The sequence below is a fragment of the Kwoniella bestiolae genome, chromosome 2, assembly GCF_000512585.2.
Source record: "Kwoniella bestiolae CBS 10118 chromosome 2, complete sequence".
In the NCBI taxonomy this organism is placed as follows: Eukaryota; Fungi; Basidiomycota; class Tremellomycetes; order Tremellales; family Cryptococcaceae; genus Kwoniella; species Kwoniella bestiolae.
In genome coordinates, this window is record NC_089242.1 from 3,047,294 (window position 1) to 3,065,143 (window position 17,850).

The 17,850-nt window shown below is 47.1% G+C and overlaps 7 protein-coding genes across 7 annotated transcripts; 4 read left to right on the forward strand and 3 right to left on the reverse strand.

The window, feature by feature from the left end:
• Positions 1-217: 217 nt before the first annotated feature.
• On the forward strand, positions 218-1,002 carry I302_104293 (uncharacterized protein; the record flags this gene model as incomplete). The annotated part of the gene is made up of 3 exons (XM_019189657.1): positions 218-484; positions 614-808; positions 916-1,002. 3 exons carry the CDS (start codon positions 218-220, stop codon positions 1,000-1,002), a joined length of 549 nt encoding a protein of 182 aa, XP_019049219.1.
• Positions 1,003-1,408: 406 nt separating this feature from the next.
• I302_104294 (uncharacterized protein) lies at positions 1,409-1,804 on the reverse strand (the record flags this gene model as incomplete). Its single annotated transcript, XM_019189658.1, has 1 exon — positions 1,409-1,804. One exon carries the CDS (start codon positions 1,802-1,804, stop codon positions 1,409-1,411), a length of 396 nt encoding a protein of 131 aa, XP_019049220.1.
• Positions 1,805-2,837: 1,033 nt separating this feature from the next.
• Positions 2,838-7,021, forward strand: I302_104295 (uncharacterized protein; the record flags this gene model as incomplete). Its single annotated transcript, XM_019189659.2, has 17 exons — positions 2,838-2,900; positions 3,085-3,530; positions 3,589-3,779; positions 3,842-4,039; positions 4,097-4,238; positions 4,294-4,528; positions 4,584-4,772; positions 4,831-4,925; positions 4,992-5,103; positions 5,160-5,276; positions 5,328-5,602; positions 5,658-5,710; positions 5,774-5,865; positions 5,919-6,014; positions 6,087-6,705; positions 6,767-6,939; positions 7,007-7,021. The coding sequence occupies 17 exons, from the start codon at positions 2,838-2,840 to the stop codon at positions 7,019-7,021; spliced, it is 3,111 nt and encodes a 1,036-aa protein (XP_019049221.2).
• A 448-nt stretch (positions 7,022-7,469) lies between these two features.
• Positions 7,470-9,267, reverse strand: I302_104296 (uncharacterized protein; the record flags this gene model as incomplete). The annotated part of the gene is made up of 10 exons (XM_019189660.1): positions 7,470-7,541; positions 7,611-7,688; positions 7,771-7,852; positions 7,927-7,965; positions 8,041-8,192; positions 8,393-8,560; positions 8,655-8,747; positions 8,849-8,948; positions 9,060-9,098; positions 9,167-9,267. 10 exons carry the CDS (start codon positions 9,265-9,267, stop codon positions 7,470-7,472), a joined length of 924 nt encoding a protein of 307 aa, XP_019049222.1.
• A 493-nt stretch (positions 9,268-9,760) lies between these two features.
• On the forward strand, positions 9,761-11,448 carry I302_104297 (uncharacterized protein; the record flags this gene model as incomplete). Its single annotated transcript, XM_019189661.1, has 8 exons — positions 9,761-9,860; positions 9,985-10,118; positions 10,258-10,316; positions 10,377-10,410; positions 10,475-10,548; positions 10,634-10,808; positions 10,865-10,999; positions 11,245-11,448. The coding sequence occupies 8 exons, from the start codon at positions 9,761-9,763 to the stop codon at positions 11,446-11,448; spliced, it is 915 nt and encodes a 304-aa protein (XP_019049223.1).
• A 1,232-nt stretch (positions 11,449-12,680) lies between these two features.
• On the forward strand, positions 12,681-14,415 carry I302_104298 (glucosamine-6-phosphate deaminase; the record flags this gene model as incomplete). The annotated part of the gene is made up of 7 exons (XM_065869840.1): positions 12,681-12,697; positions 12,803-12,977; positions 13,051-13,135; positions 13,204-13,532; positions 13,654-13,809; positions 13,862-13,928; positions 13,991-14,415. The coding sequence occupies 7 exons, from the start codon at positions 12,681-12,683 to the stop codon at positions 14,413-14,415; spliced, it is 1,254 nt and encodes a 417-aa protein (XP_065725912.1).
• Positions 14,416-14,774: 359 nt separating this feature from the next.
• On the reverse strand, positions 14,775-17,740 carry I302_104299 (uncharacterized protein; the record flags this gene model as incomplete). The annotated part of the gene is made up of 5 exons (XM_065869841.1): positions 14,775-15,105; positions 15,238-16,201; positions 16,272-16,454; positions 16,593-17,133; positions 17,264-17,740. The coding sequence occupies 5 exons, from the start codon at positions 17,738-17,740 to the stop codon at positions 14,775-14,777; spliced, it is 2,496 nt and encodes an 831-aa protein (XP_065725913.1).
• Positions 17,741-17,850: the final 110 nt, after the last annotated feature.

Genomic DNA, 17,850 nt, shown 5'->3' on the forward strand with positions numbered 1-17,850 from the left:
TGCCACGCCACGCCACACCCAATCCAGCCACCGTGCAATGACACGCATCACCTCATCAACCTTGCCTCCACTTGATCACATCCCTCCGTCACGTTGAACGTTCCTTTCACCTCCATCCTCCTTCCTCCATATAGCAGCGTCCAAGCTATTCTTCACCACACAACATCTTCTGACTGCCTCCCTCAATTGAAACATCCAAATTATTCCAACCACCAAAATGGCATCATCAGGCTGGGAAGTAAGATTCTCCAACTCCCGACAAATCCCTTATTTCTATCACGCCCAGAAAGGCGAATCGACATGGGAACGACCCTCTGAGATCAGTTCAGAACAGGTACATCAGTTACCCGGTGCGTCAAAGTATCTGAAAGGTCAAGGTGGAGCCGGTGCGGCGCCAGCGCAAGGTGGGAAAGATGGGCAGGTCAGGGCGAGCCATATTTTGGCGAAGCACTCTGGAAGTAGACGACCTAGTTCGTGGAGAAAGGTGAGTTTGCGTATCGTGTATCGTGGTGATATGTCCATGGTCTCTTATGGAAGGGAGAACAAGGGCGAGCATGTGGCAGGGAGAGATGCATATGTTTGATATCAGGCTAAATTGGATATCGCTCTGTAGGAGAACATCACCATTACGCGAGAGGAGGCCCAGAAGATTATTGAACAACATGTCAACACGCTCAAAGCCCTTCCACCTTCTGATGTACCTCAAGAATTCGCAAAGATAGCTTCGACAGAGAGCGACTGTTCGTCTGCCAGGAAGGGCGGCGACCTGGGATGGTTCGGCAGAGGGCAGATGCAAAAGCCTTTTGAGGTGGGTGATTGAGTTTCCTACATTGACTATCTGAACCTCGCACTCCACCTTCTACCCCTCAACGTACTGTCTGACCAGAATCAATCCAAACTGACTCATTAACGTAGGACGCAACTTTTGGTCTCGAAGTTGGTCAGCTCAGTGATATCATCTACACCGATTCTGGTGTACATGTCATCCTCAGAACTGGTTAGAGCTATCCTGGTGAAAGGGAACTTAAATGCCTTTGCTAGTCTGCATACCAGGAAAGAAAGATGTTTATGTATATGTGTCATATGTGTATATAGCGAGTGATGTAGAAAGAAGTGAAATGAACTGAATATCTGCATGATTCATGGTACATGATACAACGATACCTCTGCTATGGTGTAGATCGGGAATGAAAGATTTGCGATTTGAGTGGTACGCGTGAGGAAAGAAGATGGTGTGATTCGCCCATCGTAACTTGACTTCCATATCGGATAGGACAGGACCAAAAGAGTGAGGACATGGAAGCTCGAGTTGAGTCCTTCCAGACGAACAAGCTTGCGGTCTTTCACAACGCAAAACGTATCAGCTTGAACAGAAGACAGAGTCAGAGCGTGATCTTAGCTGACTCACCTAAAGCTTCGACTTCCCATCCCTCTTCTTCTTGTTGTTCTTCTCCTCGTCATCATTCCCTGGACCTTTCCCAAACCCCTCCCAAGCAGGATGTACTTTCTTCGGATCACTCCATTTCGACTTATCCTCCCCCTCCTTCTTTGAGTTTCCACCCTCCTTCCCAACTCCAAGTCCTTCTATACCTTCCTCTGAACCCGCTCCTGCTCCACCACCACCACCTCCACCCGATTGTATACCTTCTTCTGGTACTGCTGGTTTCCCTTTCTCTTTCGATGATGATGCAGAAGCGGCTGAGCGAGTCTGAATGGAAGGGGTCGAGGAGATTGATGCGGGGTGAGTGTGGGCGGGGTTGAATGGTTTTGAGGAGATGGTCGGTCGTTTGCTCTGGTTGTACATCTTGATGATCTGCTGTATGGGATGCTAGCTTCAACGTTGTGCTTTGAGAGAGTACAAGGAAGATTGTTGAAGAGGGAGGGATGATGTCAGGAGAGGAGAAAGAGAGAGAGAGAGAGAGAGAGAGAGAGAAGGAGGAGGAAGCTATTTGGCATAGGATTCGGGTAATTGAATTCCCGGCTAAATACGAAATACGTCAAGATCGACGATGACGAGAAAGGTTCGAATTGGATCTCATCTTGGCTTTATATCTGCTCATCATTACATATTGACATGGTTACTGTTGACTTGACTGATATGGTTGACAGTCCCACTCATTGACCACTCTATCCACGAGCCCGAACATATCTTCCTATACGATGGGCCACTGACACCATAGAAGGGAGAGAAAGCGATATCCGATTGCTTCTTCCACCTCCTCCTTGTGCATTCTGTTCAATCTGGAGACTGCCATGATCCGACCGAATCCTTGCTCTCAGGAGGGGGATTCATCTGCATTCTGAATACTGACGACTCGATCAGACGCATACATCTCGAGATGAACGCACTGCTTATCACCAATCACAACTTAATCCACGTCATCAAAACCTATATTCAATTAAGTCGAAGAGGACCGTGCGTGATGGAAAGTGAATTTGACTTGGCCATACTGGAAGTGAGAGGTATTTAAACTCCCACCTTTCTGTATTTTGTATCTCTTCTTTCTTCTTCCTCCTCTTTTCCTCACCTCACCAAACTGTTAATTTCATTCGCTTTCATCTGTATAAATAGGATTCGTGTCAAAGTAGATTGTAAATTTACTAGTTGTAATAGTATATACCTACTGTCTAAATGTAAGTTGATCTCTTCCTCCTCACTCTTCCCCTCTCATATCCATCCCATTCCCCACTGCCCCTCCTACACACAGCGATGGAAGAAAGGGCTCGCCATCGCAACAAACCCCTCTTCCTTCCTTCCCCCTTTTCTCCCTTCAAACTCTCTTCCTTACAAAGAGCGTCACTGCTGACATACCCACACTGTTAGTTGTATCATTACAATGGATCGATATAACGATCTCGACGAGAGGGAATACTTGAGAGGAAGAGGAAGATACAATGACGTAAGCTTTGAGCTTCCTTCCTTTTCTCGCTCAATCATTTCAAGCAGGTATACTACCGCTCCGTATCATGCTGCCTGTAAAGTCTCAACACCATCAATGCTATACTTGGGCCCCTTCCATACTTACAAGACCTTCTACTTACTGCAACGAATGTACTAACCATTCCACTGACCACCCAAAATAGGAGGAAGAAGACCGATATGATCGAGGGAGAAGAACACCCCATCCTCCCTCCCGAGCTCCCCGAGCCGAATACCCAGGCGACGCGGGTAGATCTAACTACGGTTCTTCTCATCAAGACCGACCTCAACCACCTTCACCTTATCAATCGAATTATGATGACAGAAGAAACCCTTCTCGACACGATGGTCAGGTTCGAGATGCTCCTCCTCCGAGCTACAATCCGCCTTCTAGGGCTGGTCCCCCTTCGGTCGCCGGCAGCTCGAGAAGACCCACTTCTGCTATGCCCTCTTCCAGAGCAGGAGCGACGGACATTTCCGAATCCCTCACTAGACTCTCCCTTACGAGTTACTGTGTTCGACCTGGTTACGGCTCAGAAGGAAGGCCTCTGAGTGTCCTTTCTAATTTCTTTCAAGTGCGAGCCATCGATGGAAGAGCTAAGGTAATCTAGTGAGTTCTTAACCGCTATGAGCCATATCAATGAAGCTGACAGTGCAATACCACATAGCCATTACGATGTTGATATCGAGCCTGTCAAGCAAAGAGGTGAAAATGCCAAGAAACCCAAAGGTCTCCTCAGAGCCGTCTGGGAACAGTTCTGTCTCGAACAACAAGGCAGCTTCGTCGATGGGTTAACAGCCAGTGCATATGATGGAAGAAGAAATGCATTCACCCCCAACAAGCTTCCGATTGCCGATGGTGGGTCATATCTTCAACTTTTCATCTCCTTGACACAGCGTGCTAATTTTGCAACATCGCAGGCTCCTCCCAAACATTCAGCGTTGCACTTGCACCTGATGGAATCGTTCACCGAATGCGAGAGAGTTCCTCATCGGATGACGAGAACCGAAGATGGAAAGTTGCTCTCAAACTTGTTGCTGAAGTCGACCTCGAGTTCGTTATGGACTTCTGCCGAGCTGACAAGAAAGCTCCTTCTAATGAGGAACAATGTTTGACTGGTGAGCTGCTTTGGTCTTAACAGCAAGATCGTCCCAGCTGACTATCATCATACATAGGTCTTATGGCTACCAATGTGCTTATGCGTGATGTGCCAAGCAAGACATTTGCTCAAGTCGGTACTACCGGTAATAAGTTTTTCACCATGGCTGGTGCTGTCGCTATTCCTCAAGGAGCAGTGGTTTGCAAAGGCTTCATGCAGTAAGTTCTTGTGATCGGATTATACATGAAATGTCTGAATCTGTCTGTCTTCCAGATCATTCCGATACTCCAGTTCCGGTCTTCCCATGCTCAACCTCGATTTGGGATACTCCGCATTTCTATCAGATGGTCCTGCTCTCGAAGTCATCGCTAAGATCCTTGACAAAGGTAGCTCAAGAGGTAGAGGGGGTAGAGGAGGATTTGGTGGTCCACCCGGACAAACAAGAGACATCAGCCAATTGGATCAAATGGAGATATCCATCGTCAAACGAACGATCCGTGGAATGAAGGTAAGTCCTTACGACAGCCTTCTTCGAAATCAGCATACTGACGAAAAAAATATAGTTCACAGTCACCCATAGAGACAGTCCCCGACTTCATACCGTTCTCTCTGTCACCTTTCAACCGGCAGAACAAATTACTTTCGAAATTCAAGGTCGAGAGGGTGGTCCGGGAAGAAAAATTACTATCGTTGATTACTTCAGAGAATTTCACCATGTTCAGGTTACCAAGCCTAGATTGCCGTGCATACAAGTGAGCTTCGCCTTCCAATGTCTCATACATCGCTTCGCGACTGACATATCTCACTTAGTACGGCAAGAAAGCTTTCATTCCACTTGAATTTGTCAAGTTCGAAAGATGGAACTCTCTTCCTCCCACCAAGCTAAACGCTGAACAAACGGCCGAGTGAGTGATCATTTATCGAATTCCATGTCTGGAAGTCTTGCTGAAACGGAACGGCCCATCAATCAGGATGATCAAGATCAGCGCCATCAAGCCACAAGCTCGAGCAGCACAAGTTGACCATTGGAGAGCGGAACTAGCTTATGAAAATCAAGACAAAATCAAAGCTTGGGGGCTGCAGGTGAGTACAAACATCCCGTTGACTCGGTCCAAGCGGTAGCTTACCCCATTCCGAAGGTCAACAAGAAGATGGTTCAGCTCAAGGCCCGTATCTTACCACCACCTCGGGTCCTTTATGGTAATCAGCTGGCAGTACGCCCAAACGATGGTAGCTGGGGTCTTCAAGGGAAACGAGTGAGTCCAGTCCCATCTAGGTATGATGGCGCAGGCTGACTTGTAATACAGTTCTTCCGAAACGGCAGAAAACCACTGGTAGCATGGTCGGTGATATCCTTCGACCGATGGACCGAGCAAGATGAAATGCACCGTTACATCACTTTCCTTTGTCAGGTCCTCCAATCTCATGGGGTCGAGGTAGTCAACACACAGCCTGAATGTATTGGCCCCATCGATCCTCGTGGGAACGACGCTGTGGCAAACGCCTTGCAACAAGCTGCAAGGGCGGCATATAGAGCTGGCAAGTGTGCTCCTCAGCTCATCTGCTGCATTCTACCTGGAAGGTGAGTAACATGACATTGCGCAACAGCAGGGTGCTGTAGCTGATGACATGTTTAGAGATGCGTGGCTGTACGAGAAGATCAAGAAGAGTTCCTTCAATGACCTGAAAGGTGTGTCATAACTAATCATCACCTTACCAACGTCATACTGACTCGGTTACACCACATGTCCAGGACCTGTTCCAACTCAGTGCATGCAAGCTGCTAAAATCAGGGCTCCTCGAGGTATTGCAGCCTATACGGACAATCTAGTGATGAAGATTCAGGTAAGTTGGAGTGGGCGTTTATCCAATCTCCTGATGCTGATGATGCGTTCTAGGGCAAAATCGGTGGTCTGCCTCATCAAGTCTCCCTCGATGATCTTCCGGGTATGGTCAAGGGAAAGACCATGTTGTTAGGCGGAGATCTTGGATTAGTGAGTCCCAGGACAATTTGATTGAGGTCTTCTGTGGGTATGCGCCTGATTGACTTTCTTGTTCTCTTCTAGCCACCTATCAAAGCCGGTAACGAATTTGCTCCTACTGTGGCCTGTACCATCGCAACCTTTAATGCCGATTGCGATACCTACTCGGCCCAAATTCGACTTCAAGAAGGACGAGCCGAAATCATTTCCGACCTCTCTTCCATGATCGAGGAACACCTCAAGATCTTCTATAAACACAACAAGGAATATCCGGAACGAATCCTCATCTTCCGAGACGGTATTTCAGAAGGTCAATACGCTGCTGCCCTGGCATACGAGCACAATGCGATTCTTAAAGCATGTGACAGACTTCAAAAGGATTATCGACCTCTTCTTCTCATGTGTGTCTGTGCCAAGAGACATAATACCCGTTTCTTCGGTAGAAGCGAGGATGTCGACATGACCGGTAATCTTCCCAGTGGTCTGGTCGTTGATCAAAGTGTCACCCATCCATACGCTTTCGACTTCTTCCTTCAAGCTCATGCCGGTAGAGTTGGAACTGCCAGACCAACCCACTACATCTGCTTACTCGACGAATTGGCTATAACTCCTGATCAACTCCAACAACTGGTTCACTCGTTGTGTCATTCTTTCACCAGATGCACAAAGAGTGTCAGTCTCGTTCCTGTCTGCTATATTGCAGGTGAGTCAGCTTCCATAGACCCTGTAAAAGTGTAGCTGACTCAATCCAACATAAAATGTAGACCTCGTATGTCAAAAAGCTCGAATCTTCGTCCACGATGCCGAATCCACCGTCGCTCCCTCCGAATCATCAGCAGGTAGAAGCGATGGTCGAAGTACCAGAAGAACAGGATTCAACATCGATATCATGCAAGTTCAAAAGGTTCTGGAGAGGAACGATGAGTTGGCTGAAGTGGTATGTTTCAATAATTTCAGCTACATGACATAAAAAGTGCGGTAGCTGATAAATCATTATGATACAGGCCTGGTGGATGTAATCTCTCTCGGCGAGATCGTTATGTCGACAGATGTTGTCTTGCTCCTTGATTTGAGGTGTTTTCGATTATTAATTTCATTCATATGCTTGCGTGTTCCCTATACATCCCTTACCATGCTTTTCGTATGTTTACTTTACCATTTCGTGCTTCTCGCTTACCAATTAAGACTCATTACCCAGTGCTACTGTCATAATTTGCTGTGTTTATCAATTTCATCATACCATCTCTATTTCGCTCTTTTCCTTTATCAGTCAATATTCGTTGTAATATTGTTTATATGCAGTGATATGTGAATAGTCAATGCGAGAAAAGGAATTCATTACAATCCATATTCAATTATCATATCTCTGAAATAATTAATAGCGAAAGAAAAGATATATCATATGGATTCAAGGCGATTGCATCGTCAATCAGTTCAAACTCTCTTCCCCAGCTCCATCTCAACCTTCTAAGCACCTCTCGAAGTTCGGTATTCACCTTCAGCGGCAGTAGCAGCTTCTTCAATTTCAGATTGGATACCCTACAACATTGTTCCATCTGCAATCAGCTTTTGTTCCTCTTACAGCCTGTGAAGTGAAACTTAGCTTACACTGAGGGTTTCAGCCGCGGTGGAATGATAGATCAACTGCGCTTTAACGAGGTTGGAAAGGTTCTGGAGTGGCTCGGGCTGTAATTGGTCACGAGCAGATATTAGCGGAAATATCGATGGGAATTGTGTAGGGTTGGATTTGCACTAGAACACCGCTCACATTCTCAAGAACAGCTTTCATCAGGCCGATGGCGGTTTCGGTAGCTTGGACTAATTTATCTTCAGCCTCTTCTACGTGGAGTCTAATGGACATCCAAGCATTATCAGCTACACTTGGTATGGTCTTGGATACTGACGTAGCGGGGGGATAACTCACCTGGCTTGTTCTTGTTTGGCAGGAGCGGCAGACTTGAGGCTGACGGACAAATAGGGAATCATTAGCATATAATCGACACAAGAATGGGTAGGAAGAAGACTGCACTATACTTACGCTGCTCTGGCTGAATCCAACTCTAATCTGGCAGTCTTGACGTTGTTTCTAGCCTTGACGGCCAGACCGATGGAAGTGGATAGAGTCGCTTGCCAGGGGGTGACGAATCGGTCGGCGATGAGGTTATCTTGGGAGAGACGGGCGTCACCGACCTGAGCGATAATGTAATGTCAGACTGTGTTCTGGATTCGTGGTTTGATGGGAGGGGAAGGTACTGAGTGTTATGTATGACAGGTAATGGAAGTTGGAAATCTCAGGTGGGATGGGTAATTTGTATAGGCGACTTGGTTATGGTTTTTAGAGCATGACGTATAACCTATAAGACCAGCACAATGCAGATATTCCCACTCACCTTCTCCATGGCGGCACCGTACACTCCCAAAGCGATACTCAACCTATCCTCTGAGCCGAGCTCGGTGGCACCTGCCTTGGCAGCTCTGGAGATGGCGTGGGGGAGAGTCTTGGGTTGATGAGGTGTTGGTGCGGAGGGAGAAGGGATGGGGATTGGAAGGTTTGTGTTCTGGGTTGAAGATAGATATCACATCATTTGGTCACGTCAGCCTTGGATAAGCGTGAGAAGGGAAACCATTTTTTAGTAACAGCGATCAACTCACCTTCAGGTTCTTGTTGGCAAAGACCGACCAAGCAGAAGCGGCTTGATGTCCCACTTCATTAAGTGATTCAGCGACGTCGGAGGGATAGTCGTACTATATTTGGTATTCATATCAGCTTATCTCTATTGGTTTCTCTCCCTAATTCCTACCATTGTTGGGAACAAACTAGACTGTAAGAGATTGATACAACTTACAGATTCTCTCTCGTGAACTTTGGTAATCTTCAACAACTTTTGGTGGACATCCTTCAAAGCGTCCACTCGAGCTTCGAGGGCCTTGTACTCTGCTGGTAATCTATATCGTCACATCAATCAACGTTCGCCCCTCCACTGCTGATAAGGTTGATGCGTGATACACTGCATTGGACGATGGGATTCGAAGTAAGAGGGGAAAGACATGACTTACTCGGTGATTCCATCAGGACCAACTTGACCGATTCGTTCTCTAACCATGTAAAAGATATCAGTTGATTCGTTCATACTATCCCATGTGAAAGCGATAATCGAACCCACCTGGTAGCTTGTACGGTATTTCTGAATGACTTGTTGAATCCCGATACGTCCACTGCTGGCATGGCAGGGATACTAGCCTGGAAGTTCTTGAACGCTTGCATCGTGTCTGGAATCTTATGAGTGGATGATGCAGTGTCGATATAAAGAGGATTATGATGATGAAGATGAAGAGGTGATGGGTGATGGATGGACGGTGATACTTTACGGGTACTTGCTATATGAGTAGTACGCGTTGATGCTACGCTATGCTGTTGTGTTGTATGGTATGTATGGTGACGTTACTATCACTAGAGATAACACGGAGCACCTCATCCACCTAAGAGAGATACATTTGATCCCGTGTACCAGTCAAGTGTAACAATAATGCCACGTATATATCACATCACACACAATGGGGCCCTTTCTCCTGCTACAACGCGTGTTCGTATACTCGTATCGACAGCAAAGCGGTTACAGTTAGGCAACATCATCATCATCATCATCGTCGCTCAATACATACCGCGGACCCAGTATATCATCGACCAGCATACATCAACAAACTCACCCATCCTCATTCGGTAGTCCTATCAATCAGCTACATAGAACAGATACACAATGGTCTCCAAAGCTGTCGAAACACCCAACGCAGGATTTGATTTCTCCAACTACGCAAGGAACGAATTCTTTGGTCAGAGATTACAAGGTATACCGAAGGGTAGGTCGAACATACTAGTGTATTACCGTTGATAGAGCTAACTGTGACCATCTGTCCTCACTGCTCCTGCTTTCAACCTCACTTGTAACGATCTGTAAATAATCGTTATGATCCAACCTGATAGCCACTTCGACCGGTACCACCATCGTAGGAGTTATTTTCGGAGGAGGTGATTCAGGTGAAGAGCCTGGTGTATGCTTGGGAGCAGATACCAGAGCTACGGGAGGGCCTATCGTGGCTGATAAGAACTGTGAGAAGGTGAGTGGGGTATCATCGTACTCGGAAACCCATTGTAGCATGCGGACGGATTGCACCCTTAGTACCGCTCCGTCGTCCTCCTTCGATTGATTCTATATATATATATATGGCTTCATATACTGACAGACTCGGATGGTAGATCCACTACCTCACCCCTCAGATAAGGTGTTGCGGTGCCGGTACAGCAGCCGATACAGAGTAAGCTGGCCTTGGATGGACAAATCGTGATTGACTGAATAGCTGACATCAGTCCAATAGATTCGTTACCAATCTTATCTCCTCAAACCTCGAAGTGAGTCGTCAGCTGCGTCTTGAGCTTAATTGCGAACGTTCAGCTGATATGATTACGATGGTAGCTACATGCCCTCTCCCAAGGTAGACCAGCGAGAGTAGTGACAGCTATGACAATGCTTAAGCAGTACTTGTTCAGGTGAGTGTTCGGCCACTTAAGCACATCACTCAAAGTCACACAGAGCTCTCTGATCCAGGCTGATATATTGCATATTCTCTCTTAGATACCAAGGACATGTCGGTGCCCACTTAGTTCTCGGAGGCGTAGACGTCACAGGTCCTCAACTATTCACAGTACACGCCCACGGTTCAACCGACAAATTACCATATGTCACGATGGGTTCAGGTAGTTTGGCAGCTATGGCGGTATTCGAGTCCTCCTTCAAGGAGAACATGAAAGTGAGCTAGATAATGACAGTAAGGTCGACAGCGTAGCTAATCTTTAAATATAATAGCGAGAAGAAGCTATCGCATTGGTATCGAGAGCGATCCGATCAGGTATCTTCAATGATTTGGGCTCAGGTTCGAACGTTGACGTAGCTGTGATTACGAAGAATGGGACGGAGAATCTGAGGAATTATGAGATGCCTGTGAGTAGACTTGGTCAAGTTGCTTTTGTGTTACTGCCTGAAGAACGAAATTGTGCTCTTCACACATTATATTCACAATCTCATTTGAACCCCTTCTCTTTGTTTCTCTTTCTTCTTTGATCATCTTTCCCACAACGGTAGTGATGACACTCTTCCTCGCCGTCTTCGTCACTTTCTTGATTTCGATAAGCTCCTCATCTTGTCAATACATTTCTTGCTAACATCTATCACTACTACTACTACAGAACGAACGAGGTCTCAAATCCCGAAACTACAAATTCCGAAGAGGAACCACAGCCTGGACCAAAGAATCCATCCGATCTCTCATCGTATCTGAAGAAATCAAATCCACCTCTGGAGCAGGAAAGGACCAAGGTGGCGTGGAAGTCGTACCTGTACCTACTGGTGCTGGAGCGGGTGGTGAGGAAGGTATGGAGATTGACAGTTGATCTCTGAGTATATATATGACTTGAGTTGATCAGATAGATGTATAAACTGTATAAAGATTGATATACCTGCGCTCGTCGCCCATATTTGATATGGGTGTAGAGCGTACTGTGCATGGGTTTATGCGTTACCAGGGACTATGATGCTCTCCCTCTAGAAATGCCACGAAGAACGGATTCTGATCTATCTTACGGTCCTTCGGAGTTACGTAATTCATCACTATTCACCAAATTTCTGACAATCCAACTGTTTGCACTTGTACATCTGGCATTTTGATTTTACATCTCTTTCATTCCTTCATCTTTCATCTTTCCCATCGTATAGTCAGTCATTCTTGTTTCGAGTCGTGCATGAGATTGTTGTCATTGTGAGTACCATCTTCCACTGCATTGCTTCACCTCGATTTGATGCGATTCGACCCTACATCACACCTTCTCATAATCCCCTTCCCTCACCCTCTTCAATGATGACTACGTTGGCACCAGTCTTACCGTTCATATGGGGACAGCTTTATAACAGGCGCTTTCTACATTATACGCTCGTAGACGCCTTCTGATACTTTTCTTCTCTCTCTTTTCTCCTGTGCTTTACTTGTGGTTGGATGGATCAAAGAGGGGATGGAAGCTGACATCGTGTCTCGATTGTCCAGATTACACGTTGTATACATCGAGTTGCCAGGGGACAGTTTAGTGTAATATCGTTGAGGTAGATATCATGTATGAGTATGCACCATCTTTCTCAACTTGCAGCATGTCATTAAACCATATCAGCATCGCCTTGTTCACTTCCTCCGTAGCACCTCTCACAGCACGCACCTCAGCTAAGAAACACCCTCTTATCATTCCTACTCCCACCTTCCATTCTCTCTGTCAAACATCGTAGTACTTACTTACCATTACATTCTCCCTCATTCCACATCCATGCCACCATTTCGACTCGATTTCTATCGGTGCGAGTCGGGACTATACCTGTGAAGATGACTCACTCCTCGTTCTGACACTATCAAAGGACACCGTACCAAGAAGACTTTCTTCCCTTCTGCGCTATGCCTTCTTCTCCGGTCTTATCTCGAGACATATCGAACGTGCATACACCTCCGAACACCTGCATGATAATCATATATAACGTACTAACCCCCCGAGAAGTAACAATACTTACGCAGGTATCAACTCATCGCCATAATTCCAGCACAACATCCATAAGTTACTAGCCATACTGACCCACGTAAACTACGATGTTCCTCTCCACGCAGTAAGTCGCACCTACCTACCCTTCAGTCCTTCCGTCCAACCCACTTGTACTTGTTCCATACTCATCCAAAGATCTTTTTGTTATCCTACTAACCTGATATCCCAGCCCAACCCAGGAAGAAGCCTCCTCCCACGTCGCCTCGCAAATAATCGCCCGAATCAACACCTTCCGACCCACCCAAAATCGCAAATTCATCCTATGCCTCCCAACGGGAGGTACACCGTTCTTGGTCTACCGCGAATTGGCGAGACGGTGCGAAGAGGGTGAAGTCAGTTTCGAGGTGAGCAGGTTGTCTTTTTCTGTTGAGATCAATATCTTGATTGATGTTCATTCCTCGTGTTATGACACTGTAGCACGTCATCACGATCAATCTAGATGAATATGTTGGACTGGGCTCGGAGCATCCGCAAAGCTATTGTCATTTTATGGAAGAGAACTGTAAGCGCATTTTTGTTCTTTTACTAATACGTTATACTGATACTAGGGATCATTCCAATACCAACTAGTCTTCTCAAAAGGTAAGTTACAATCCCCCAACATCATATTTACACGACCATTCCCATCCCCTTCACCGTACCATACCATACTAACCCCATCTCCAGTGGACATTCCACCCAACCAATCCCACCTCCTGCCAGGCCACCCCATCCCTCCCAATACGACCCCTGAGCACTCCTGCGCATCGTACGAGAGTCTGATCACCTCGCTGGGAGGGATTCACCTGTTATTCATGGGTATAGGCGAGAACGGGCATATAGGGTTCAACGAGCCTGGGTCGAGCTTCGGCGGTAGGACTAGGGTGATCAAACTCGATGAGGGGACGAGGGGTGTAAATGTGAGTATTGGACTTCTCCCATTACTGTATTGGATGGGTCACCTTGACTTTACAAAACTTGAAGCATATAATGATACGATGTTGAGAGATAACGGGCTAATCGACAATGACCATGCATCAGGCTAGATTCTTCGACGATCCCAGTGAGATACCGACCCACGCACTCACAATGGGCATAGGAACAATCCGAGAAGCAAGGGAGATGATTGTCCTGGCTTTGGGCAAGAAGAAGGCTGAAGCTGTGAGGAGGGCTGTGGAAGATGGCGTTAATCATCTGGTGAGTAGGGTATACCATGAGGTATGACTGATCTTACCTTTGATATGTAAAGTGCCCGGCGTCAGCTCTGCAATTACACGAGAATGTAAGGTTCGTGACAGATAACGAAGCGAGTCAAAGTAAGTGCGGCCCAGTGGTAGACTGAGCTAGTCAAAGTGACTTGATGACTTGTGATATTCAGATCTGAGAGAGACCACCAAGACTTATCTAATGGCTCAAGTACCTGCCGAGCCCTCTCCTCCAAGCCAAGATGAAAGACATGGACCAAATGTTACCCTTGTTAAGCGCCCCAACCGACCAAACGCACTAAGAGGATCATCCTTCAATCTCAGTCTCTCACCACTCTCACCGAGGGAAGAATCCCATCAACATACTTGGTCTAGACCTCCTTCTCCTGTGAGCGCGAGGAACAAGGCAAATGACGAGATCATCGCTGTACAAGGTACAAATGGAGACCAGAAGACCGCCCTCGATACATCTAAACACGATGAGGACAACGAGCCAGAACCACCTACCAAAACGTTACTTTCGCAGGGCAAGATCAAGATCAACGAGAAATTGAATGTGAAGAACGATAAAGGCGATGAAGATTGTCAAGTGATGTGAACCTTATCATGGAGAAACTCAACGTACTGTACACTATTCTAATCATGACTTGTACGAATACCCTGCTTGCTTTTTCATGCTTCCGCTTCTGCTTTCATCTTCAGTGTGATATATGCATGGTTCGATATGATACAATGCATTGACCAGGTCTGACTCGAATGAAGGAGAATTCTGTGCGTATGCCACTACACCTCTCAAAGTGACAATATGGTATATAACTTATATGTATATGTATAATATCAAGAAAAGGCACTAAACTGACAAGATCCCACCCCGGTATATACAATGGTATCTATCATTGATCAATTCACAAAGTAACTCTCACCCCTCTTCTTCTTATTCACTCCTATGAACCAACGCTAAACCTCCTTCCCACCCTTCTTCCTCCTCCCCAAACCCAAATCACTCTCCAACCTCCCCCAAACCTCCTCCCCCATACTGCTCTTAACCATCCTCAACACATCTCCTACACTCTTCCCCACCCATTTACCCTCTTTCCCCTGAGCATCGCCATCGCCAGAAAGCGGTTTATCAGCGAACGAAAGGAGTTCATACAGATCACCTATCTGATCTGCCTTTTGCTCTAGCGTATCGATCACTTCCCTCAGATGTTCAGCTAGGACGTGTCGCTTGGAGGAGATTGATGCGGGGTCGAGGAGCTTGTACTGGTCTGCTAGTTCTGAGTAGATCCTGTGTACAAACAGAAATGATCAGCGAGATGCCCATATGGCCATGACAACCTGCCTATCGTTCCCACAATACAGTCATCTTGTAAAGTACTTCTGAATGACAGATGGGAATGACGAAGAAATCACCACTCACATCTTGTAATGCTCGAAATCATCTTCCAACTCCCTAACCACTCTAGCAAGTACAGTCTGAGGAGGCAACTCTTCCCCGTCCATCCCCCGTCTTGCAGACCCAGCACCAGCACCACCAGAAGCAGATCTCTGACTGTTCCTCGAAGAAGCTTTATTTCTGATCTCAGGCTGAGTCTCCACAAAAGCCTTATCCCACGTAGTCGTCCGAGCCTGACTCTGCGTCTTGCGCGAGGGAGAGAAAAACTCTGCTTCCTGCTCGTCGTCAATGATACTTGGGAAAGGCAATGAGGGACCACCAGCACCAGCGCTGAACGCAGTGTTATCGCGTGATACTCTACTAGAAGATTTCGATTTCAGCCTCCTACTCTCAGATTTGCGAGTATCAGGTTGAGGGTTTCCAAGTGATGATCCTTGACGTGAGTTCGATCTTGATACGGGTGTAGGCGAGAGGACCTCATCATCTGATGGAGGTGGTGTGAGATGGTGAGGGACATGGGTGGATTTGGCAATTCGAACAGGTTGGACAGTTGGAGGGGCCAGTGTAGGCGAAGTTGACGCGGCGGTATGTAACCCTTGTCTAAGCTTTGAAGGTTCGACAATGTCTTTCTCTTTGCCAGCTTTCTGCTGAGCTTCATGCTCCTCGTCCATCACCTGCCTAACGAGCCTTTCCATCTCTTCCCTCTCCATCCGAATTGTCCTCTCCCCACGAGCTTTCTTACGTGTCTCCAAACCCTCTTCTACAATCCCACCGAGCCTCGCTACTTCTTGAGTGAGCCTTTCGATCTCTCGCCGAAGTGATGCAAGCTCAGATTTGACGCTAGGCGATCCAGGAGCAACAGTGGTGTTTTTGCGTGGAGGCGAAGATGAGGTAGTACGCAGTTCTGCGATCAGGGCTTTGTTGGACTCCACTTCCACTGTTAGACGGGCAAGATGAGATCGGAGGGACTTGACGAGGTCCTCCAGGGCTGTTTACGTTTATCAAACCTCACTTGTCAGCTCTGTCAAGTCTCTTTGGACAATGAAGATTTAGCTTACCCGACTTCTCACCAATCACATCCCTCAATCGCTTCCCGCCATCTTGTTTGGCCATTTCCACCTCTGCTCTGGCCTTCTCAAGCTCATCCTCCAATTCTCGTACCCGCCTTCGAGAAACCGAGTTTTCAGTTTCGAGTGCACGTAGTCTCGCATTGAGAGTTGCAAGTGTTCCGGCGATATTTGCTATTACCCCCATCATCAGCTTTGTTCCCCCCACGTGATATCGCCCAGCCCAGCCGGGTACAACAGGTGTGCGTACACAGAGTAGGTAAAGTATCGACAAGGGAATGAGGCGAAAGGAGAAAGGAGAAATCTACTCACCACCAGTCTCACCCCCCACTTCCCCATTCTTGCCCAACGTCCCATACTCCCCCCCTTTCGCAGGAGTAGCCATCAAGTTCGTATACCCCGTGACGTCCAACGAATTATCCCGGGTAGTCCTAGAAGGCGCACTGGCAGATCGTCGATTCTCACCCTGCAGCGACTTCACTCTATCCGCATTATTGTTCGTTCCCTTACCTCTTGGCCGGGGGAGAGGTTGGTTCTGGATGTTATGCGAGGTCGAATCGCTCAATGCCCTTCTAGGTTGTTGTGGTTGTTGTTGAGTTCGGGCCTGTTTGATCTCGTCGCCTAATTCTCTTGCTAGGGATGAGAATCTTGAATTCGAGTTGGATTTGGTGGTGGGTTGGTGTTGGATTTGTTTTTGAGTGATGGTTTGCTCACCACCGCTTGAGGGTGGACTTAGTAGTGGGTCGTTTCGGTTGAGGGTGAATGATAGATTGGCAGGTTGGTTGTGCATTGATGGTAAGGGGGAAGGTGATCTGGGAGGAGAGAATGGCGAGGTTGGTCGAGAAGGGAGTTTCTGTGAGATGGCACCACCAATTAGCCTTAGTCTATACACCTTATGTACCAATACTGATGAGATCCCTATGCCCCGTGCTTGAGAGGACGATGTTGGATGTTGAGAGGGAGCAAGGAAACAAACAACTCACATCGCTCCCCATAACCCTACCCAGCTCACCAACCAACCTACCCAAACTTCTCTCCGGATCAAATTCGCTCGTATTCCCATACCCATCATTCATCTTCCCGAACACCCCCGCACCGAGAGTGACAGCACTAGCATGATGTCCAGCCGTCGAAACAGGACTCGCACCAATGAACATACTTTGTTCCTGACCCCCTGCTGTCCCTGCGAAACTACTCGTCCTGGCGGATGCCCTGGGTGTACCGCTCGGTCCACTGAAATGATGATGATGAGGTACAGAGGAGAATGACATGGTTTCTGCACGGGGGTATTCCATCGATATGGTCGATGAGCCTGTCGAGATGAATGAGTTGCTCGAGTGGGATGTGGTTGATGTGGGTAAGGATGAGAGAGAAAGGGAATGCAGGTCATTGTCGATCGTTGATTCTAGTCTCCTACGTTCGAGGTCAGAGTTGGAGGGGAGGATGGGTGAGGGGTCCATTGTTGTGGAAATGGATATGCTCGGATGAGCACGAGAGGGTCAAAGTGCGATATAAGTTGGGTTTGTTTTGTTTATTCGTAGAAGTGACTGGATAAGGTGGGCTGGCCAAT